General features: G+C 65.4%; 2 protein-coding genes across 14 annotated transcripts in view; both read right to left on the bottom strand.

Annotated features, from left to right (window-relative positions):
• Positions 1-1,675: 1,675 nt before the first annotated feature.
• NRARP (NOTCH regulated ankyrin repeat protein) lies at positions 1,676-3,947 on the bottom strand. The gene has a single exon (XM_037007532.2). The coding sequence runs from the start codon at positions 2,936-2,938 to the stop codon at positions 2,594-2,596; it is 345 nt and encodes a 114-aa protein (XP_036863427.1). The 5' UTR covers positions 2,939-3,947; the 3' UTR covers positions 1,676-2,593.
• Positions 3,948-4,088: 141 nt separating this feature from the next.
• Positions 4,089-22,592, bottom strand: part of EXD3 (exonuclease 3'-5' domain containing 3) — a 65,438-nt gene continuing 46,934 nt past the window's right edge. For 11 of the 13 annotated variants that reach the window (XM_073220722.1, XM_073220725.1, XM_073220745.1 and 8 more), the window contains 5 exons: positions 22,498-22,551; positions 22,190-22,321; positions 10,566-10,659; positions 8,899-8,937; positions 4,089-8,590 (listed from right to left, as the gene is read on the bottom strand). In XM_073220722.1, the coding sequence (XP_073076823.1) occupies positions 8,211-8,590; positions 8,899-8,937; positions 10,566-10,659; positions 22,190-22,321; positions 22,498-22,551 (699 nt within the window). In that variant the 3' untranslated portion in view covers positions 4,089-8,210. Of the gene's footprint in view, positions 8,591-8,898; positions 8,938-9,098; positions 9,866-10,565; positions 10,660-22,189; positions 22,322-22,497; positions 22,552-22,592 lie in introns of all 13 variants that reach the window. The other 2 variants (XR_012124607.1, XM_073220729.1) reach the window with 2 other exon arrangements.

Raw genomic sequence — 22,592 nt, 5'->3', positions numbered from 1 at the left:
GCCCACATGCTGATAGGGGAGCTGGCACCCTCGGGCAACTGCGGAGGGATCTGATCTGAAAGACTTACAGGAGGGAGGTGTTACCTTTTAAGTCCCCGCTTTCCCATCTCCTCCTGGCTGGCTACGCCCTTGCAGCGGGTGGGTGTTCTCCAGCTCTGGGTCCTCGGGTGTCTTCCCCTGCGCCACCCCCTTGTGGGCCCCAGGGCCCCGCGACTCTCAGGAGCGTGCCGAGTCTCTGCTCCTTTCTTGTAGGTCTGGAAATGGACACCCTGCTCCGATCCGTCCAGGCCAGCACTCAAGGCTGGTTCTGTCTTGGGGTCTGGGCTCTTCGGGCATGCTGGCCCCTCTGCTCCCAGATGCCACTAGGGGCTAGAGCGGAGAAAGGGGCCTTTTACTCGTCAGGAGTGAGCAACTACGACGTTCCTCCAAATTTAAAAGATAGCCCTTCAGTGTGGCAGGTGGTCCAGCATGAGCTCAGGGCAGCCGGGAGGTGGGAGTGGGGCCTGGTCCCCGAGACCCGCAGCCTCTCAGGCTGGCCGAGGGCGGTAAGAGCTTCAGGCCAAACGTCCCATGTGGAGGCCTCAGCGGCTGTGCCAGGGAGCAGACAAAGTGGGCTGCCGACTGGTTCTGGGAGCTCTCCTGATGCCAGGGGCCCTCACAAGTCCTGACCCCGGCCACCCTGGGCTGGCGGTTGAGCGGAGCCCGCGGCCAGTTTCCCGGGGCCTCTCTTCGGGTGGAAGCAAGCCCAGCATTCTGCAGCGTCACCCGCAAACAGCCTGTTGCGGCCTGACACTCGTCTCAGGTGTCAAGACCAAGAAGAGCCAACAAACTTTTTTTTAATATAAAAAGATCAATGAAAAATTTATTTGTAAATTTTTCACGCTGGGCTACAAGCCTCTATCGTACACTCAGGAATGCGCTGCAGCCTTCATCCAGTCGGAGGTGACCATACCCGGACCCACACACAGCTTCCATGTAAGCCTAGGAAATCTTAACATTAATTAACATAATTAAAAAGGCATTTGCATCTAGAAAAAAATACTCCTTTGGGAGTAATCCGTGCCTCAGTTTCAATGTCTGCCTGTTGCAGTGACGTTATCAATATATTCTCACACAGGCTTTAGGAAAAGCCGCAGATGACTGCCCGAATCCGACCGGCCACGCACAAAGGGCCTCCACCCACCTGTGTCCTCAAGTGCTCCCCATTTTTGCGCGAAGGGTCAGCAGCACTTCTACCCTGGGGAAGCCTCATTTAAATTTGAATAATTCAGCCTTCCTTTTATTTCTCAGGATCAAAACAACAAGGGGTGTGGGGTTGCATAGAAAATTGGAACCTCGGAGACCAGGAAGGGCGCCTCGCGGGACAGAAAGTGACGCGGCGGCACCGCCTCCGGCCCAGGTCCCGGAGGCCCCTCCCCCACGGCCGGATTTGAGGATTCGAGGCGGGTCCTGGGCGCTCCGGGAGGCTGCAAAGGGGCGAAAGGTCCTTCAACTCACTCGGCAATTAGCACAGGAGATTCACAGTCTTATAGGCATCTTATAAACACATAAATATGGATACACTGTTGCCTTCACAACGCTGGATACAACCCCCTTTAAAACTGGGTTTATAACCAAGATTCAAAAATACACCTAAAACTTGGCTTAAAATGTTAACGTTTTATATTTTGTCATAAATGTTATGACATTTGTGGCAAATCCATTTACTTAAAAAAAAGTGTGCAAGACTGTAACCTACAATAGAACACACTAGAAAAGGTACGATTCCCCCTCCCCCATCGCCGCCGCACCCGAGCACCCAGCCTCCCGCGCGCTTTGCAAAACTAAGTTTGGGGGATGGTGGCCTCTCAGGAGCTGACGGAGGCCTAGGGCTTCCAAACTCACGTGTGTGTGTGTGTGTGTGTGTGTGTGAGGAGGGGAGGGCAGAGAGACGTGGGAGGCGGGTGGGGGAGGGGAGGGGAGGGGAGGGAGTGACCAGCACGGGAACACCATCAGGCTGGTAGGTATTTTCAGTGCAACCAAGAAATGACAGACTCAAGTTTTTAGTTTTAAGACTAGGAAATAAAAAATGCACCATTCCCCCCATAACCACAACGACCACGCACCATACTTTTCAAACAAAACAATCAGGCTCACGAACCTCACCCACAAATACACTACACACACGATAAATAGTTTGGGGCTGCAGGCGCCCCTCCACCGCGCGTCCGCTGCTTGTCAACCATCCACCCTCCACCTTCAGCAGAAAACATTTTGAGCGGAGGATCCGGTGTCTCGGGATTCCGAACTTGGTGGTGGCGAGACTCAGATTTCAAAGGGGCTGGAGCCCGCGCCCCGCCCCCACCCCCGCAAAGCGCGGGCGGGGCCGTGGGAAGCTCTCGGGCGGGTCCGGGCGGTCGCGCGGGGGCGCCGACCCGGGGCAGCGGGCCCCGTGAGGCCCCCGTGGGCGCGGACGTGCGCGCCGGCCTCGCCGTGGCCGCAGGGGCCGGCGCATACCGAGGTAGTTGGCGGGAAGGTACAGCAGAGACGACACGCGCGGGGCGCATCCGGGTCCGCGTCGAGGCTGGGGTCCGGGTCCGGGTCCGGGCGGGCATCACCGGCCGCTGCCCGCGTACTTGGCCTTGGTGATGAGATAGAGCACGATGTCCTGGTGGCCGCCGAACGCGGCTATATGCAGCGCGCTCCAGCCGTCGCGGTTGGCCAGGCGGATGTCGGCGCCGAACTTGACCAGCAGTTTCACGAGCTCCAGGTTGCCGTCGATGACCGACTGGTGCAGCGCCGTCTGGCCCTCCGGCCCGAAAGAGTTCACGTTGAATTCGCAGTTGGTCATGTTTTGCAGCAGCGACTGCAGCTCCTGCGTGTTACCCTTGCGCACGGCCTCCTGGAAGATGCGCTGCGTCTGCGGCGCCGAGCAGGTGGACAGCTCGGCCTGGCTCATACTGCCGCCAGGCGCAGGCCGCGGGCCCGGCCGGGGCTCAGCGCGAGCCGCCGCGGCGGCAGCGGCGGCTGCGACGCGGACCCCCGGCTGTCTCGGGGCGCGCCCTGGCGCATGGAGGGCGCGGCGCCCCCGGGCCCCGTACGCCGGCCCTGGGCGCTCCGGGCGCTGGGGGCCGGAGGCCGCCGCCGCCGAGGGGCCCCCGCCACATCCAGCCGCGCCCTGGCAGGCGGGCGACGGGGGCAGAAGCTACGCTGGCTGGGGCGGCGGCGCTGCGCGCTCCGGGTCCTGGTCGGTTCAGCGGTGGCCCCACGCGGCTCCCACGCCCCACTGCTTTCGCCTGTCCAGCCACCGCACCGGGCAGCCTTTTACTCCCTTTATATTTGCATAACAATAGGGCGCCCATGACGCGCGCGCCGGCGGAGCGGCGATTGGGCGACGCCCACATGGGGGCGGGGCGGCGGCGCAGCGCGCGGCAGGGGGCGCTGAGTGGGGAGCGAGGGTGGGGGTGTTCCTGCTCGGCGCGCCCCGGGCCCTCCGCGTCTGCGCCGTCGCCCCGCCCACTCTGCCCCGTGCCTCCCGGGGAATTCTTAGCTCCCTGCGAGGACAGACCCGGCCTGGGCCGGGTGTGACCCCAGCAGGCCGCAAAGAGGGCCTCCCCTAGGTCAGGGTTCAACAGGCATTTCAGGTCTGGGTGGGCAGCTGGGGTTAGAGACCCCGGCCCTCGCTCCGCGCTCCCCGAACGCCGGCCGCGGACTCTCCGTGTCCCCAGCTCGCCAGGTGCGCGACGAGGCCGTCCCAGCTGGCCCCTGGAACACACGGTCCGCGCAGCTGACAATTCCACCAGCAGCTCAGGCGTATGACCTCAGCTACGCGGGTCCTTCCCGCGCGAGGAGCCGGACCGCAGGGCTTGCGCCCTTGTCCTGATGACGAAGCGGGGTCTCTTGATGAGCAAGCCCAGGGCTGGGGGCGGTTTGGCTGGAAGCTCCGCAGTGGGCGGAGGGGGGCCAGTCAGCAGGACCTTGGGGCCTGCTACCCTCTCCTGGGACACCCCCGTCATCATGAAGGGGACAGGTAAGGCCTGGCCAGGCGAGCAGCCCCAGGCAAGGCACCAAGGTCTGCTCTGAAAGGGAACTCTGGAATGACTCATCTCCAAACTGTAAACCTATTTTTTATTGACATTCTAACACTGTGGCCAAATTTCCTCATTAAGATTTCACAGTTGATGGCTTGGTTGTGGTCGCTGGGAATTAAGGAGGAATGATTCTCGGGGCAGTAGGCCCCGGGCCGCAGGGCAGCGGGGGGGACGGGAATTCCTTCAGAAGCCAGCCTGGAACTTTCAGGAGGCAGCTCCGGGCCTCCGCCGTGGAGACCACTCTGTGAGGCCTCGTTTGAGAATGGGTTCCCGTGAGTGCCTGCCCCGGGCCCCACTCACCTCCTGACATGTGGTGTGCCCCCAGCTTGCTGTGCTCTGGGAGGGTCACAGCCAAACCGCAGGAGAAACTGGGTGAGGCCACCCAGGGCCTGCTGCCCTCAGGCCTTACCTGGCTGACTCCCTGGGGCTCTCCTGGTGGCCAGGACCTGAGTCCCTGGCTCTGGCCTTCCTTGGGCCTGTGGTACTGCTGGTAGTCCAGACGTCCTGCTGTGACCAGGGCCCCCCGAGTGCTGCCCCCCAAGCCCCAGGCCCTGTGCTCAGCCCAGCAGTGGGCATGACCTGGGGGTGCTGCCGCTGGGAGCCCCTCCATCATCCTGTGTGTCCTGTTGGGATGTGTCCCCGGGCCCAGTAACGGGGCCTGGGGTCAGCTGCTGCTGGACTGTGAGCACCCAGAGGGTGAAGCCTCTGACTACCTCCAGACCTTCTGCACTGCACCCCGGTACCAGGGACATGGGCATGGACTGCCCCGGAGGCCACATTAGCCCTGTCCACTGGGTCCATGTTCACCTCCGGACAGGGACCTTGGAGCAGGAAAGCTTGGAGCCCTGTGAAGGGCCAGGGCTTGCTGGGCATGTGCTGGCCTGCTGCACCCCGACAGGTCAGGTGGGCAGGCGTCCCCTTCCCAGTCAGCCCTCTGTTATTCACACTTCTGGCCGGGGTCCAGCCCTGGTCCCCAGCAGGTGGTGGCTCACAGGCTCCAGCCCAGTGGAGGGCAGGCCCCCTGACCTGCAGAAGGGCATCTGGAGACCCTGCCAGGCCTGGAGTAAAGCCTGGGAGAGACGTCCAGTTGACACCAGGGTGGGCAAAGGGGGCCTGTGAGCTCAGTGTTGGGAACACCTGCTGCCACCATGGGCCACTGAATCAGTGGCCTACCCAAGGCCCTCCGGGGTGGTCACAGGAGCCTAGTCTAAGGCCCCCACCTGCCCCTACCCTCGATTCGGTGTGTGGGTCAGACAGGTGTAGCCGGGCCTGGTGCTGCTGTGAGGCTGTCACCTGAGCCCCACAGGTGAGCAGCAGGCATCAGGGGCTGGGCCCCCCAACTGCCTGTGGGGCCCCCGGAAGGCCTGAGCCTGGTGCTCTCCTGCTGCGGCCAGGAGCGAGGTTTGGTCCAGCCGCTCTGGTCTGTGCCCCAGGTCTCTGACGCTGCCCCCTCTGCAGACAGGATGAGACTGGGGAGAGGGGCTTGAGGGGCGCAGGCTCCCGGGGAGCACTTCTTGAATGCTTGCTGAAGGGTGGCCCAAAAGGAGGACACTGTTCCGTGCCCTGGGGTGGGCTGGGGGGACCTGCCACACCCCGGGCAGGAGGAAGCCCGTCGGGTGGTCTGGCTCTCCTGGGTGCTGCTGTGCGCTGGCTCTGAGGGGAAGCCTCTGAACCGGGACCCGGGGGTCAGGCCCCACCTTTCTGCACGTGGCTCTTAGGATGCTGGCCAGGGGGCGCCGCCTTAAGGCCAGAGTTGGAGAGGGCAGCTTCTCCCACTGGGGATCCCCTTCCTTAAGAGGCTCAGAGCAGCAGGCAGGAGGGGCGCAGTGCGGGTAGGGGAGGCAGTTTGGGGTGCATTCTGGGACCTGGGCAGGGGAGGTGTGGGTGGGGCGGCCCTGGAGGACAGTGCGGAAGTGGCCGGCTGCCACCTTAAAGGAGTTAGGCGGGGGAAGGAGGGTGAGCAGGCAGGCGGGCAGTGGGGGCGGGGCTTCCAGCTAATTCATTAAAATGTGTCGGGGAGCGTGGGAAAGAGGAGAGAGTTTCTTCCCAGCAGCCCAGACACCTGGTAGAAGGGCCGGGAGAGGATGGAGATCAAATAACAAACACTAGGCCCGGGCCAGCGGCCGGGGCAGGAACCACAGCAGACAATTGCTCCTCCCGCCGCTGCCCGTTCAGGGCACAGCCTGGCACTGGGCACAGCCCACCCAGTCTCCCTGGAGTCTGACCCCTAGCCTGGGAAGGGGCCTAAGGTGGTCCTGAGGCCTCAGAAGGCACCTCAGCTGATCCTGGATAGCTCAGGACCAGGGGGGGCTGGGCCTAGGATGGGGGTGCCACAGAGCAGGGCGGGCTGGCAGTGATCAAGTGAGCCTGGGAGGCTGCCTGGAGAGGGAGCCCATCTGGGCAGCAGAGGGGTTGGGAGGCAGGCCACACCGTACAGGTGTGGCTATTAGGACCACACTGGGAGCAGGTCCCCAGTGAGCCGCCCTCCTCTCTCTAGGAAGCTGTGTGGGCAGTGGGGCTTGGGACCACCTTCCTGGGGGGACGGGAAGGACACTGTCCCCAACCCCCACCCCCAGGACCCTGTGGCCTCCCCTGGCTTCACCCTCTGTCTGTCCAGGGCCAGCTGCAATGCCAGGGCCTTGGGTCCGAGCAGCCTCCAGGATGCAGTTGGGCGGGGAAGCGGGGCTGGCACCCCTACTCAGGGAAGAAGTGTGGTCTGGGTGCCTCCCATCTCTGGCCCCTCTCCTGGAGGAAGCGCCCAGCTGAGAGGGTCTCAGACCCTGATAGGGTGCAGCTCGCCTGCTCACATTGGCACCCCTGCTTGATCCTTAGGCTCAGTAGTGACCTTAGGGTGGAGGGAGGCCAGGGCTGCAGCTGGTCCCCCGTCTCCCAGCTGCCATCTCCCTGTGTGGAGTGGTGTCCCGGCCCAGCTGGCCCCACGGTTGCTGGGTGCTGGAAGGGCCTGTGCCTAGCACACGGTGGGCACGCCGAGGGTTCGGAAGGATGTGGAATGTGGCAGGATGCCTATATGGCCGCAGCACGAGCCCCAGCCCGTACGCACCTCAGGCCTGACCACACCCAAGTGGGGCAAAGGCCCATGCCCACCTGGCGCCCAAGGCCATCACACCTGGTGTGTGCCCTGCCCTGGCAGAGGTAGTAGCCCTGCCCCAGCCCCCAGGCCCCAGCCGCCCTGGGGCTTCCGCCTGGGCTCCTCAGCCAAATCTGAGCTGGTTTCCGCTCAGGGCAGGAAGGACAGGAAAGGGATGTGGGGGGGCACATTCCTCGGGGGTGAACCAGGGGAAGGAGGGCCAGGGCAACGTGCAGCCTGGGCCCTCCCTGCTCAGAGGGACCCACCCGTGGGTGCCGCCTCTGCACCCCTCTCCCTGCCGCCTGGCACCACTGCCCTTGGCCCTCTGGGTGTCGCCAATGGCCTGCCTGAGCCTCAGTTTCCCCCCAAGTGGGCACAGCAGTGCAGCTTCCTGCAGGAGTGAGGCTGGGGGCTAGAATACACATGAGCAGGGCCTGCCCGCGTGGCTGCGCTTTCCTTCATGAGGGGCAGCCCCCCAGCCCTGACCCAGGGGGAGGGAAAAAGACCTTGTGGGGTCACGCCTGGGCCGGCAGGGGGGCCAGAGCAGCAGGCTCAGAGGTGCCGGCCTTCCCTCCAGGCCTCGGCCTTCCGGTGGACAGTGGAGGCCTTCGTCAAGGGCAGCCGTCCTGCTTCCCCATCAGGAAGCCCCCTGGCCGAGGCTGGCCTGGTTGGGACCTGCCTGCCCTTGGGCTTCGCCCTTGGCCTCAGAAGGCCAGGAGGGTGGGGTGGAGGCAGTGGCACTGACTGCCACAGCCAAGTGGGTGGGCCGCCCAGTGCACAGGGCCTTCTGCCTCCACCCCAGCCCTCCGGCCCACTGAGCTCAGCTGACTCGGGAGCCACCTCAGTTCAGCCCTTGGGCCTCTGCCCAGGCCATTTCCTCTACCAGGCTGCCTTCCTGCCTCCTGTGTGCCTCATTCCTGAGCTCCGGGCAGTTCCTGGTGCAAGGCCTGTGCACCCTGGGCCTCCCACCAGCTGTGCAGGCTGGGACCCAGTGGCCTGCGAGGGCTCTCAGCAGGGTGGGGGACAGAGAACAGACAAGGCAGTCCTTGACCTCAGGTCCGCTTGGCTGGGGCCTTCTTCACCTTTACTGTTGGCCCCTGCCTGAAGTAGGCTGGCAGGGTGGGGGGCTGGTCTTCAGGAGGGGCCGATGGGGGCTGCGCACGGGAGCCCGGGGCACCACCCAGGACCTCGCTGAAGTGTGCAGCGATGCGGCCCAGGTGGGAGCCCTCCCAGAAGACTTTGCCACAGCCTGTGCAGCAGTAGAAAGACCTGAGCCCAGGCCGCGCCAGCACACCCGCCGGGACCCCTGCCAGCTGCAGTCGGGTGCCGTTGCCCAGCGTGGCTGGTACCCCGGCCTGCAGGTCTGTTGCCTCCAGCCAGCGGCAAGGGGGGTCATAGGCGTAGCCCCCAGGGCCTTCCTCTAGGGCCAAGCCTGGACAGGTGACAGCAGCCACTGTGAGCCCCCGGCCTTCGGGTATACAGCCCCCACCCCACTCTCTCCAGTGGCTCCTCCCTATGCCTCCCCATCCACCCGTGACCTCTGCGTCAACCCACCCATGGCTCACAGGCCACACACCTCTGGCCCTCTCCCTTCCCAGGCCTCCCTGGCCCTTCCCCAGCCTCCCTGCCTCTGCCAGGGCACAGAGACCATCCCCTCAGAGAAGTCCCCTCTATCTGGCCTGGGTGGCTCCAAGTGCCGGGGGCCCCATGTGTCCTTGGTTGGGGGGTTCCAGGGCTCACCTGCCTCCTGGATGTCCTCGCTGTGGGCGGCCTCGTCACCTGTCATTCAAGGGTGTCAGGGACTATCGTAAGGATGGGGCCCAGCAGCCCCAGTGTGCCTCCAAGTCCCGGCCTCTCCGCTACCCCCGGGGGAGAGGACAAAGGGCAGGGGGCTGAGAAGCTGCGGTGCCAGCCAGGTCCCCTCCCATGGGAACTCACACCTTGGAACATTCTTGGGGCTCAAAGGTCCTTGGGAAACATGCTTTGGGCGAGAGATCGGCTGATTAGGGCGCGTGGGGGCCTGAGAACCAGCAGGCCGGGGGAGGGCAGTGGCGGGGGCGGCCCGTCTGTGGTGATGAGCAGATAAGCCCACTGCCAGGGAGTTGCTTCGGAACCCACCGGGGTGGGTGGGGAGCTGGGGGGCCTGCTGGAGCTCAGGGTGCCACGAGAGACTCTGGGGGTGGCCTTCTGACCCCGGAGAGAGTCCCAGCCCCACCGAGAGCACAGGGAGTCAGCCAGGATGGTGGCAGCCCAGGGGCCGGTGTGGGGCTGAGGGCAGGGACGGCTGAGGGCACTGGCCGCAGGGGGGGGAAGCATCCTGTCCACACCGCTGATCTCCTGATTTTCTTGGCAAACATTTCTCCACAGATGGCTCCAGATTAACTGCAGCCAGGGTCTGAATGGATGAGGCCCCCACACCAGGCCCACTGCCTCCTGCAGCCCAGTGAGGCCATGACCTCCATCTGGCCACCCGGCCTCGCCCCAGCCACTCTGGCTGCAGCCCTTGCTGGGAGGCCCCCCAAGACACCAGACAACCCCCAGCATAGGACGAATGCAGCCTCGGGGCAAGGGTGAGGCTCCTTGGGGCTGGAGCCCGGTGGCCCTGTGGAGGGCACTGCTCTCGGTCTGCTCCTGTCCTGGGCCTTGAGCACGTCCAGGCCATGCTGTGGAGGGCCGAGCGCTGTCCAGGGCTGTCCCCTTCTCTGGCCTCAAACCGCAGAGGGAGGCAGGAAGGTCAGGAGCAGCCGGATAGGGCAGTCAGGATCCTGGAGAGTCACCCTGGCATCCTGCTGACCCCATGAGGGTCCCAAGCCACCCTACTATCCACCCCATCCCCGCCCTCCACCGAGGAGCCCCCCTGCTTAGTCTGTCTCTCTCTAGGGTGGCAAGGTACGTTCACTACCCACCCAGCAACTTCAAAATCCTGGGTGCCCTGTTTCCTCTTCTAGTTTTACAAAAAAGGAATCTAAGGCTGGGTCCCTGAATAGGACCCCCCACTGGGGAGGGGGGTAACACCCCAAGCCCTCCCTCCTTCCTATATGCCTAGGTTCATCTGCCTTCAGATAGCTTAGCAAGGCCGGTGATGCACGGTGTGCGACTGAGCACAGGGGTGCTCTTGTGCACAGGCCTGTGCATGTGCGTGTCTGTGTGCCTGGCTGCATGTGCCCTCCGTGTTTGGGGCAGGGTGGCCAGCAGTTGAGCAGGGTCCACTGGAGAAGAGGGTGACAGACACCACCCCAGAGGGGTTCTGAGTGCCTGAGCTTCCTGGTGCCCTGCGCCTGGGCACCACTGTGGGCCCCACCTTTCCATCTCCCCCTGGCTATTGCTGTAGGTTCGCCCTGGAGTGCCCAGCAGCTGGGTCCACAGACCGCATGGAGCCCATGCCCAACCCTGTGGGGTGCACTCACCTATGCTGCTGGGGCCTTCCTGGTGGTCGCTGGGCCACATGAGCTGCCTCATCAGGTTCTTGGAGACCTTCAGGTACTGGTCACAGTTACAGGCCTGGGGGCAGAGGGGCTGCTGAGGTGGGGGGAGGCTTGCTCCATGCCCCCTCCTCCAGCCCCCTGCAGCTCCGAGTCTGGCCAGAGGTTTCATGGAGACAAATGACACATCCCTTCTCCCCACAGGACCACAGCGCACACCGCCTAATGGGAGCCCTCCCTGGCTGCACTGGCTCCTAGTGGGCCCTGGGCGGCCCCTTCTGGCTCCTGAGATCCTAGTAACTCTGCCATCACCTGGCTGTGCCCCCCAGCCTCAGAGCCCGTAAGGGCAGAGCCAGCCTGGGCAGCCCTGGGCCAGGCTCAGCATGGGTAGGGGGCGCATGGCCCAGCATGAAAGGGTCAGGGTGGGTCGCCCTACAGCTGCCCCGACCCCTCAGCCCATCTTGGGGTGAGCCTGGCCACTTCTGTGTTCAGGTTTCTCCATGACACCGGTCCTCCTGCTGCTTCAGGGGCCAGGAGTCCGGCCCTTGCCGGGTGCCCAGTCCATGCGCTCTTACGAGTGAAGGCACTTTGGTTTGCACTCAGGGTCTTTGTGTAGAACTTGCAATGGGCCCCTGTAAGGAGCTCAGCTCAACCCTGCTGACCTTCCAGTGACCCCAGAGGGTGGGGGCAGGGGCTTGTGGGGCTCTTCCTGCTCTCCCACCTTGGCCACCCCAGGGCTGTGATGGGTCTAGGCCCCAGGATTCCCAGGGCAAGGTGGGGAGGGTTGTGTGCCAGGGCGGCAGGGCTGGGCACCTGCTGAGACCTGGCTGCCAGGCAGGTGGGCGCAGGTACCCGAGGAGACTTTGTGGTCACAGCCCTTCTGGACCTCAGGGCGGCCTACGGGAGGAGGGTGAGCCTTGGGCAGGGGCTGGGGGCTGTGAGCACTCCTTGCCCCCTCCTGGTTGAGTGCCTTGGATGACGAGGCTCCTGTGGCTGGGTGGGTGGGTGGGTAGGTGGTGGCTGCAGGCCCCTGGAGCCGCAGGGTGTGCCCACTTCAGGGAGGCACCTGCCCTGCCCAACCCCCCCACCCTTTTCCCACGGGCCTGTCAACACCGCAAGCTGGCTTTACCTGCGGCCTCACCGCTGTGCCTCAGCAGCACGGCAGGCTGGGGAGCCCGGGCCTGGGAGTGCTGGGTGGATGGGGCCCCCTCTGTTGGGGCTCTTGGGCTGGTTCCAGGCAGGACCCTTCCCCACTGCCCCCTCCCCCAGCCAGGGTCTGGGCTGGCCTCTGGCAGGGAGGCTGCCGTGTGTCCTGACCCCTGGCTGCAAGTCCAGGAGGCTTCCTGGGGGCAGCAGCAACGTCAGAGCCCTGGCTGCAGGTGTGGCCTGCGGTGCCCCAGGTCCAGGTCTCACTCTAGGAGCAAGAACAAGTAGGCAGTCTAGTCTCTGGCTGCCACCCAGGGCTGCCCACCACAGAGGCCCTCATTCTGACAGGCCACCCTGAGGGCATAACACAGCAGAAGAGTGGGGTGGGGTCCTCCGTGAGGGGTCCACCAGCCTTCCCAGGACTTGGGCCCAATGTGCACACCTGGGCGGGGTCGCCAGCTCATGCTGAGTCACCACACGCAGACCAACGCCTGGTGCTGTCCGCAAGGGCCTGGCCCCACCTTCGGGAACTACCAGTGCCGGGTTTCCCACGGCTGCTGCCCACTGTTGAGCCCTGCTGTCACCCCGCACCCCGACGGGGCCCTGGGAGCACCCCCGAGCTGGAAAAGCCGGTTCTGTGCCTGCTTGCCCGTGCTGCTCTCGCTCCCCATCTGCAGGAGGGCTTGGCGCCCAGGGCCGCCATGTCCAGCTCCTGTCTGCCCCAGGGCCCAGCAGCCCCGACCTCGGCACTGCTGTGGGCAGCCAATGGCCACCCTCGAGGGAGGCTGCGGCCCTGACCTCAGGTTGTGGGCTTTGTGCCCACCCATCTGAGGTCCTTCCCCGACACCCTCCCATTTTGAATAAAGGGGGATTCTGAGGGGCTGCATGACATACTCGGTCTCAGGGCTCTCTGTTGGTCAGGGCCCACACCAGGGTTCTCATGCTGCCCCCAGGCTGGAGAGGTGTGTGGGCACGTGGCATATGAGCCACGCCACTCCTCTCATGGAACATGCAGACCCCACTCCTGGAATGCCAGCGGGCCGGGCAGAGACTATGAGGGGCCCTGGACACAGGCTGTGCTGCCCTGCGGGCCCCACCCAGTCTCAGCAGCACCTTGCAATCTGGGAGCCTGAGGGCAGCGCCAGCCTCGCACCTCCCACTCCCCCACTGCCCCCGCCAGTCTGACTGGGTGGGAAGGGCCAGGTGAGTCGGGGCAGAGGGGCTGGGATGGGAAAGCTCTGGCTCTGGTTGCGGGGGGCACCGGCACACTGGTCCCCACGGCCCCCGGGCTGCTGAGTCAAGGCCTGCCATGCTGCCCTGATCGGGGCACTGTATCTGTCTGCAGGGGCAGCCTCGGGCAGGGGCACACCCCGCGGTAGAGGCTATCTTCTGGGGCTGGCTGCCAGCAGGGCTGGTCCTGGGGACCCACAGCCAGGCAGGTCCGCCTTGTCCACCCTCTGTAGGGGTTTCCCAAGGGGAGAAGGACTCTTCTGGTCACTTCCCTGGGCTTCCCAAGTGTGTAATCAGGACTGCAGCAGGCACCTGGGACACGTGCGCCTCCTCAGAACTGGGGCTGAGACTTGCTGGGGGGCTTTAAGGGGTCAGTTCCCTGGTGCTGAGAACTACTCCCGAGTGAGTCTGCCGTTGGCTCTGAAACTGCCCTGGGTGCCACCTGCCCTGGGTGTGTGGGCCACACATTCATGGCCCTGGTCTGTGGGCCTGCAGGTATCTGCTATGCACCCCCCAAACAGTGGACAGCCAGTGCACAGTGTGGGGTGCGGGTGACGGTTCTCAGGGAGCCCCAGCCAGGGACACAGGAACTGCTGGGCAGGGCCGGGAGGCAGAGGGGCTTTGCATGTGTTCCTCCGAGTCCACTGGGCAGGCTTGTGGGGGCCCCATCTGGGGCTCCAAGCAGGGCCCCACCTACATGGAGCCCCCACCCAATAGCCTGAGCCAAGCTCCAGGTGACCCCATTCTGGGATTTTGCCCTAGGCAGGGAAGGTGGGGGCTTGGGCTGAGAAGCCATGACTTGCTTTAGAGGAATGGGTCATTTGCTCATTTAGAGAACAGTAAAGCCTAAGAAAGCAGAGAAAATAAACACCCTCTATCCCACCCCCAGTGAGAAAAGGAGGCAGGGTGCCAAGGTGTTTCTGGCACCTTCCCTGCGCACACCTCCAGATACTCAGGCTGGGAGCGGAGGACACAGCAGCACCACGATTACTGTCCCCAGGGTCCCTACCCTTTTGGGACCTGCTACGGGGCACCCCCCACCATCTGTGCCTGCCATCCCGAGGCCCTCCCAGGCTGGCTTGTCCACCTGGGCGCCCAGAGCTGCCCCACCAAATGGTGCTGGATGCAGGGCCAAAGGGCTGGGATGAAAGACCCCCAGCCTGGATGTCGGCCTGACACCTTCCTGGACAGGGCAGGACCTCGGAGGAAGCAATTAGGCCTGGGTCTGCTCCACACTTCGCTCTCCCACGCTGTCCGGGCAGCGCTTCGTGGGGCCCTGAGCCATCTGCCCCCAGAGGTGGCACTCTACGGAAGCGAAGCACAGCTGGCGGGCCTGTGAGCCTCCGAGATGAAGCCTGGCTTTGGCCACACAGACCCTACTGCCTTGGGACTGAAAGCCGTGCCTCCTGTTTGCCCCGATTTTCAGCTGAAAGCTCCATGCAGGTCCCCTGAGGCGCACGGGCAGGCGCTGGACACCTGGCGTGAGAGGGCCAGGTCTGGACACGCGCGTGAGCCAACACTCTGCAAGGACTCTCGCAAGCACCCAGGCGTGAGGTGCAAGAGGGCCCAGCATCAGAGCAGCTGAGCACGTCTGCACGTGGGCACAGGCGAGGGGTGTGAACACGGGGCCTGAGTGGCAGGCTGAGTGGACGTGACTTCTCACGCTCCTGCCTCTGGGAGTGTGTCTGTGTGTGCGCCCCACTGGGCAGTGTGGGAGGTGCGTTCCTGGGAGTGGGAGGAGTCAGGGTGACCACGCGGACGGGGAGGGGCCTATGCTGGGCTCACGGTCAGATGGGAGCTCACGCCAGCTTGTGCAGCCTCATGAGCCTGGCACCCCAAGTCTGGGGCCCAGCTTCACAGGGAGATGTGTCTGGTGTCCCCAAGCAGGGCCTCCTCGGCCTCCTGCCCCAGATGCGAGGGCCACTTCACCTGCCTCAGACTTTCTGGGAGTGGAACCCCTGGGACACAGCACTGCCCCCCGTGCCTGCTGGGAATCTGAGGAGGTCCCCCAACGAGTGTGGATTCCCCAGCAGCCATGGGCTGAACATCCTATGGCCTCCCTGGACATCCCAGAGCCGGGGCAGCACTTGCTGCTCCCCCTCACAGTGAAGGGGGGCAAAATAGGAGGAAGGCCACACGGAGGTGCCCTGGCCAGGACACAGCAGGGAAGGACCCAGGGCCTGAACTGGAGGCCCTCCCCAGGTCGCCCCGGGCTTGCAGGCCCAGTTCTGGGAAGCGGCTGCAAACAGGACCCCAGGGCCTCGGTCACCAAGTGCCCCCATCCCCCTCCTGCAGCTGACCCACCGCGGGCCAGGGCTGAGGGCCCAGATGGGCAGGCCCCCTGGGCGGGGTCGCAGGGCTGGCAGCCCAGCCTGAGGTTTTTTCCAAGACCCTCGGATGAGACCCTGCATTTCAGCTCACGTGGGTGGGTGGGGTGAGGGGCGTGAGCCCCGGGGCCTGGAGAGGTGGCAGTCTTCCCACCCGGCTCCTCGACCCCTGCCACAGGCCAGGGAGAACGCACCCTGAATGTGAATTTCAGATAAGCCTGTGGCACATTTCCGTGTGAAAAGCCACCCACTGTTCTCTGAGCCCACATTCAGCAGGAGCCTGTATCCATGTGCTGAATCCCGGGGCTCTTAGAAGGAACACAGGCAGTAGGAGCAGCTGGTAGGTGAGACCGCAGAACCTGCTCCCATGTCAGGGAGACCCCAGCGAGAGTCAGAGCTCACTGTCCTCGGGCACAAGGCAGGCAGGGCCCCTGGGTCCCTCTGTGAGGTGGGGGCGGAGCAGCCATCTGTCCTGGGCCCTAGTACGCCTTTTGGCCTCAGGTCCTGAAGGAGGGTCCCGACTCCCTTTGGCCCCCTCAGCAGACCCCTGGGTGGCACACCCACTGCGTGCACCTTGCCACCCGGGTGAAGCCTGAGAGGCGCCCCCACTGGGCACACACGGCCACCCAGTCCCTGAGGCCGCCAGGCACCCCCACTGGGCACCCCCAACCCGTCCCCGTGGCCCTGCTACCGAGGGCGCCCCCACCCCGAGAAGCTCCGGAGGTGCCTCCATCCCGGGGCTCGGGGCTCCCCAGCGCGGCGGGCGCGGCGTTCCCAGACGGGGGAGGGGCGGCGGGCCGTGAGAACCAGCCGGCGGCCGGGCGGCGTGGGAAAGCGGGAGGAGGGGCGGGCAGGGAGGGCGGGGCGGCCTGGGAACGGCCCCCGCCCCCGCCGGCCTTTGAAAGGGCCACTCAGGGCGCCGGCCGAGATTCAAAAGCCAACGGCTGCCCGCCTGCCACCTTCCCGCGCCCAGGCCGCTGGGGGTTCCCCCCCCCCCGCCCAGGGCCGCGGGAATGGGGTCTGGGCACCGGTCCAGCCCGCGGACCTGAGGTTAGGGGAGGGGGCTGACGGACCCCCCGCCCGCCCAGGGCTGCCAGGGACGTGGGGGCACCGAAGCCTGGGGGCTGAACCTGCCTTAATGCCTCTGGGGCCTCTCACCCACTCGCATCAGGCCCACCCTGGGGCCGGCACACCGTTCCTGGGAGCGTTCCAGTCCAGGGAGAGAGCCCCAAAGTCCCGCAGAGCGGCAGTACTCCCCAGACCGGGCCGGAGGCCTGGAGGGCTTCCTGGAAAAAGTGACATCAGCCAGGCCTGGGGAGGGTGGGAGCATGGCAAGTGGCTGGTGTGCGCCGGGCGCTGGCGGTGTCAAGGCCATGGGCTGAGGGCAGGCCCGGGGGTCTCCTGGCCTTTCCCTCTCCCGTCCCTTCCCAGGGCCACCGAGTCAGGCTAAGCGGGAGAGGTGCCTGTTGAGCCTCGTGAACTGGCCTTGCCAAGACTGGGGGGAAGAGGCAGCCCCTGCTGGAGCCCAGCGCCCCTCCTCCCCAAGGGGCGGCCCTCCCCAGCCTGCTTCCGGACCTGCTGCCCATCCCTTCACAGGGCTCCTTTTCCCGAGGCCCCTGGCTGGGCCACACCCAGGCCCCTCCTGCCAGCACGTGTTCCCTGGGCCCCACTAGCCACACTGCTCCCCCGTGGATGCCCCCCACTTCCTCCCTAGACCCAATCCACAGCTGCCCGAGGCCGCCTCTGTCTGCAGCGGGAGGTGTGGGCTGCCTCTGGCCAAGCACCCTGCAAGGCCCGTCCTGCCCCCACCCGGGCTGAGAGGGCAGTGGTCCCGTAGCAGCTGGGCCTCCCCACGCGGCCACCCCAGGAGGAGGGCGGCCCCGGCTCCAGGGCTCCACTTTGGGGCTGGCAGTGGTTCAGAACGAAGAATCGCTCCCTCCCCATCGCCTGCCAGCCAGGCCTCCAGGCACTGTCAGTCCCTGCCACAGACCCCCGGCTGGGGGAGGCAGAATTAGGGCTGGGGGCTTTCCCGCTGCTCACGCCCTGTGAACGCCGCCACGGCAGTGCTGGTGCCAGCAGCCTTTTATTTATGGATGCTGAAGCTGAATGTCATGTGCTTCAGCCTGAGGGCTGCAGTGTGCTGACATCGGGGGTGGGGTGCGCCCCAACCTGCCGCAATCCCCAGCCCCGGCCACGGGACCTTGGCATGCTGTACACCCTTCCTGGGCCCACAGCCTTGGCTGCCCCTGCCCTCTTGCCTATGGCAGGGAGGTCACTGGGCTCTGCTCTTCCGTGCCCTCAGAGCCCAATCCTCTGCTGCCCCTGGCGCCCGCTGAGTCGCGGGCTGGAGCCTCGACAGGCCCTAAGGCTGCAGGCATAGGACTCCCCCCTGTGGGCTCCCCTCAGCTCAGGCCCCTCCCAAGGAGGGGGCACCTGAGCGGCCTGGGGGAGGTGGGCTGGGGCAGAGGGCGGGTGTGTCCTCATTACGTGTCTCGGACAACGCGGGGGCCACTCCTGGTGCCGAGGAAGGGCTAGAGCAGCTCACGGAGCCCAGTGGCAGCCCTGCTCTGGTGTCAGGCTGTGGGTGGTGGTTGTGCCAGCCCAGGGGTGCCAGGAGCTGGGGACCCCCAGAGCCATCTGCTGGGAACTGAAGCTGGGCTCTGGCTGAGACCCAGGGCTTTTGTGGAAGGGGAGGGGGCGGGGAGGGACAGGCCGTGGGGAGGGCTGCAGGGCAGCTTCATGGAGTGATGAGCCCCAGACACTGTGCTAAGCTTGCCAGTGGGGCCACCGCCTGGGCGGGCACGCTGGGTCCCAGCCCCACCAAGAACCCCAGCAGCTCCCACTGCCCTGGAAGCCCCGACGGCAGTAGACCCTCCATGCCACAGCCCTGACCCGTCCTCCCCCAGCCCCATGGCCGGCCCCTCCCACGGCCCCAGGAGCAGCGGGCTGGGGTCTCTCCCTGTGCAGGGTGGTGGCCAACCCTCCCAAGCCTTTGTGCCTGTGTGACCCCAGGGGCACCGAGTGTGGGAACGGGGCTGGGGGCCACAGAGCACAAAGGCCGGGGAGGGCGGGGTCAGCGGCCACCGTGCCTCTTCCTGTCTGTCCCTGTGCACACAGTCGGTCGCCAGGGTGGAGGGAGGGTCCCCAGGCCTTGGCACCCCAGCTAGCCAGGGGTCTGGGTGTGGGCCCTCCCTTGCATCCCCAGGGCCCTCTGCCCACAGTCCTCTCCTCTGGCAGGAATCAGCCTGGGACAGGCTCGCCTGGGGTGTCCCCGGGCCCTGCCCCAGGCCCAGCCCCCTGAACCGCAGCCGCTCTCCCCGAGCTCCCCGAGGCAGCTCACCGTCCTGTAGGGGCTTCCCCTCCCGGTGCCACTTCCAGGACCTGACGTCACTGACTTCCAGGACACCCCCACTCCCACACAGGGGCACAGCCTGCTCCCCACCATTGTGGAGGGGGCCAGAGGGACAGTAAAAATAGACATTATGCCTGGCCATGTCAGGGACTTGCACTGGGCTTTTTTTAACTCAAATTTCTTTGATAAAATACTTTCCCATGGTGGACGGCACTGGGAACACGCTCTCGGCGGACGCTCCTGATGGACAGTCACAGGCAGGTCACCAGCTTCAGGGACTAGGCCCCTGCCCCTATAAGAGGCCCGCTGGGCCCTGGGGTGGCAGGCAGCTGGGCCCCGCCGGACAGAGGCTCTGCCATGTGTCCCCAGGCCCCGTGGGGCTCTGTCCTCACTGACTCCCAGAAGGTGGATCCTGGTGCCGAGGGCACATGCCACATGGAGGCCTGCACCGCCCGGGGACAGCTGGGCCCTGGGGGAGGCATGGTGAGGCCCCCTTGCCCAGCACCTGGGCCTCTGTGTCTCCCTGTGCCTCCCACCTTTTGCCCTGACGTGCAGCCCGGAGAGCAGCCAGGCTCTGGGAACGCTCCGTGTGCAGAGGGGACTCTCCCTCTGGGAACAGCACCAAAATAGCAGAAGGAAGGAAAAGAACGTGGCCTGGCCTGGCGGTGGGAGCCTCCTGGGTGGGGGCAGGGGGGTGCACAACAGTGCTGGGTGCTCAGGCTGCTGGCCAGGGGCGGGCACCCTCTGATGCCTGGGTGGGTTTCCTAACCAACCCATCCCACACTGGCCCCCCAGGGCCGAGCAGGGGTTTGCAGCCACACAGGCGCCTGGCCACCACCTTGGGGCACCTGGCAGCACCTTTAATGGGCTTCTCAGGATCCACCTGTAGGGGACCACTGGCCCACCTCAATCAGCCCTGAGACAGCATCTCTCTGGCTTCAGAAGTCGGGTGGTCAGGGCATAGGGTGGGTGGCTCCCGGCTGCTGCTCAGGCTAAGCTCTGGGCTTTGCCCAGGGGTTCTGGGAGCTGGTGGTGGTAACATGGCCCGAGGCCCACCAGCCCTGGTACGCAGATGCCTCAGCTCACGGTGACCCTGACCAGGTCTGTAGTCTGGGAAACATGCCCTAAGACCCTAATCGGCTGCTGCCAGGGCTCAGCCCTCCCATCCTGCCAGGATCACATTTAGAAATCTTGGTTCTTCAGAGACCCACCCCTCTACCTGTCCAGCCCCATCATGCCAGCCTTCCAGGGCCTCTCTGCAGGCGGACCCTCTGCAACACCGGCATCAGCCAGGGGGTCCCGCCCTGGGGCAGGGCCAGCCCACCTTCCTCTAGGGCTGAGCTCAGGAGGCGATGGGACTGTGGGGCCAGGAGGCTCCCCAGCCGGGGGCCCATTCTTCTTCGCAAAGGTGCAGTGGGTGCCAGTGCCCGCCTCACGCCACACCCAGGCCTCCCCCTGGGCCCCAACCCACCCCACTGGCCCTCTGGGGTGTGTCCTTTCTGCTCTTGGGTCCAGGGCAGCCACACGGCCCCAAGCCATGGACCCTATCTCTGCCCTCACCAGCTGATGGCTACGGAATGCCTGCTTACTGTGCACAGACGGGCTGAGGGTTGGGGGCTGAGGAAGCCCATGCTCCCCTTCTCCACACCCTGTCCCCTGGGGGTCCTTGTGCATGCTGGTGCCAATGCCTGTCCGGACCAGACCCCAGGGAGCCCAGCCCCAGCCCCTTCCCTCCGGGTGGGTTGGGGCTCTAAAACCTAGGAACCCCACCACACTTTAAAATTGTATTCGGATCCTCTACTCCTCACCCGCCACAGCTGCCATTTAGGCGCGAGCCCCCAGCACCCCTCACCTGGGCAGGCGCAGTGCCTGCTCCCAGGTCTCCCACCCCTGCCCTGTGGTCAGAACGCTCCAAATCCGCCCGGCTTGCTGCAGCTGGACAGGCCCCAGACCTGCCCCCACGGCTCTGCTGCCCTGATGTGGCTGCGCCCTGTCCCGGGGTGGCTGGGCATGGCCCTCCCTGGGGTGAGGCCACAGCCCGTCCTGGCCAGGCTGCAGCTTTGCCCCCGCCTGCCCCTGGCGCTCTGACACAGCCCTGTACTGGGGCCACGCCCTCCTGCCCCACAGGGCAGGGACATCCTTGCCTGGGGCCGGTGGAGCCAGGAGGCAGAGCCCTGGGTGGGGGGCAGTTGGCGGAGGCGCAGGCTGGGGACACTCTTCAGAGCGGGGGTGCGGCGACTGGCCTGACCTCCCTGCCTGGCCATCGTGGGTCGGAAGGAGTGTCAGGCTGCTCCCCAGCACACGCTTCCCGGGGCCCCCATGGGGGTTTCCTCCCAGCTACCCAACTTCCTGTTTTCTCAAGAAAACACAGCAGCAGAGGCTCTGAAAAGCTCATTAAAATGCCTCCCCGGCGTCCCGGACGTCCTGGGGTCTTTACAACACTTGCCGGCTTGATCACAGAGAGAAGCAGCAGCCGGTTCCTGTCTTCCCTGAGCCCCAGCAAAGGAAAAGGCCCAGGGGCGCCTGGTCTGCGTGGACTGAACCCAGGCCCTGGCTCTGCGGACTTGAGACCGGGCCTTCTCCCTCCCACCTCCCGCCTGCCCTGGTTGGTGCCAGCCCTGAGGGCCCTGGCTGCAGAAACGCCAGGTCGCAGCAGATTTCCTGAGACTCTGCGGCTCATGGCTCTCTAATGGACCAGTCAGGCCAGCGTTGAAGTCCCTGTGTGCCTGGGTGGGGCTGCCCCTCTCCTGGCACCGTGAAAGTGAGGCCCAGCTTCTGCTGAACAGCTGGGCTTGGGAAGCTGCTCCCAGTGGACACCGTCCTGACCTGAACTGCAGAATATTCGGGGACAGCCAGCATGCCGCACCAGGGGCCATGGTGCACTGGGACTGCCCCCTCCGCCCACTCCACCTGCTGTACCCCATGGGATCCCCGACGCAGGTGGCAGCCATGCCCCGGCCTGTCAGGTCCAGGCACAAAGGCCCAGCCAGACAGCATGGGGGCCTGAGAGCTCGGCCAGTGCAGCAAGGCCAGCTGGGGAGGGAGAGAAGAGCGGCCCGGCCGCAGACCCTCGCAGGTCTGGGGCTTGGAAGTGGCTGTACCCCGACAGGACCTCCTCACCCAGACCTCCCTGGATGTCAGGAGACGCCCAGGGCCGCCAGCGACTCTGCACTTGACTCTTGGAAAACAGGAGCCTCACCAGCCACATGCAACTTCCATGGGCTCCCTTTACCTCATCCAGAAGCCCCAGGGGCCGACCCTGGGCACAGAACCCTGGGTATCCTCAGTCCGCAGCTGCCTGCCTTGGCCATGCCAGCCCCGAGAAATGCTCTGCCACCTCCTGCAGCCCCCACCCTCCACTGCGCACATGGGTGTCTGGGTTGGGGGTGAGAGAAAGAGATGACGCTCAGGTCAGGCAAAGGCCACCGCAGAACGTGGCTGAGCAGAACCCCCAGGCGCACAGACTCTGGCATCCTACAGCTAGCCAGGGACACGCGGGCGGCCCTGCCTGTCACAGAGGTGGCTCCTGGCGGCCCTGGGGCAATGGGACCCACCTGGCAGCGGCTGAAGATGTCTGCGTGGGTGACGTGCACGTTGAAATGCCTGAGCACAGCCTTTGCCTGCTGCCGTGCCTTGAGGGAGCAGTCCACCCGGAGGCAGCGCCCAGCCCCGACCTGGGCCCGGAGCTGCAGAGAGATGTGCCTGCTGAGCGGCGGCCACAGAACCCAGAACCTTCCCAGGTCCACCTGCCACCCCAGGCTCAGGGTGGGGCGCAGATCCCGAGGTGGGGGTGGCTGAGGGGCCAGGCTGAGGCTCCCTTGGGAAGGTGAGGCTCAGAATGAGTTGTCTGTGGGGTCCCCACCTTGTGGTATGGCAGCCCTGACGTCAGGATGACCCTTTCCTCCTGCCTGGCAACCTGTGCAGGAGGCAAGACCGACAGGTGAGGTGGGCACGCTA

Source organism: Manis javanica, chromosome 2, assembly GCF_040802235.1.
Source record: "Manis javanica isolate MJ-LG chromosome 2, MJ_LKY, whole genome shotgun sequence".
Taxonomy (NCBI): Eukaryota; Metazoa; Chordata; class Mammalia; order Pholidota; family Manidae; genus Manis; species Manis javanica.
The sequence above is the reverse complement of the archived record's forward strand: the minus strand, read 5'-3'. Positions and strand labels throughout refer to the sequence as shown.

What these genes read in the sequence shown, in the direction of transcription:
- NRARP (XM_037007532.2), bottom strand. Translation starts at nt 2,938, where the DNA reads ATGAGCCAGGCCGAGCTGTCCACCTGCTCGGCGCCGCAGACGCAGCGC.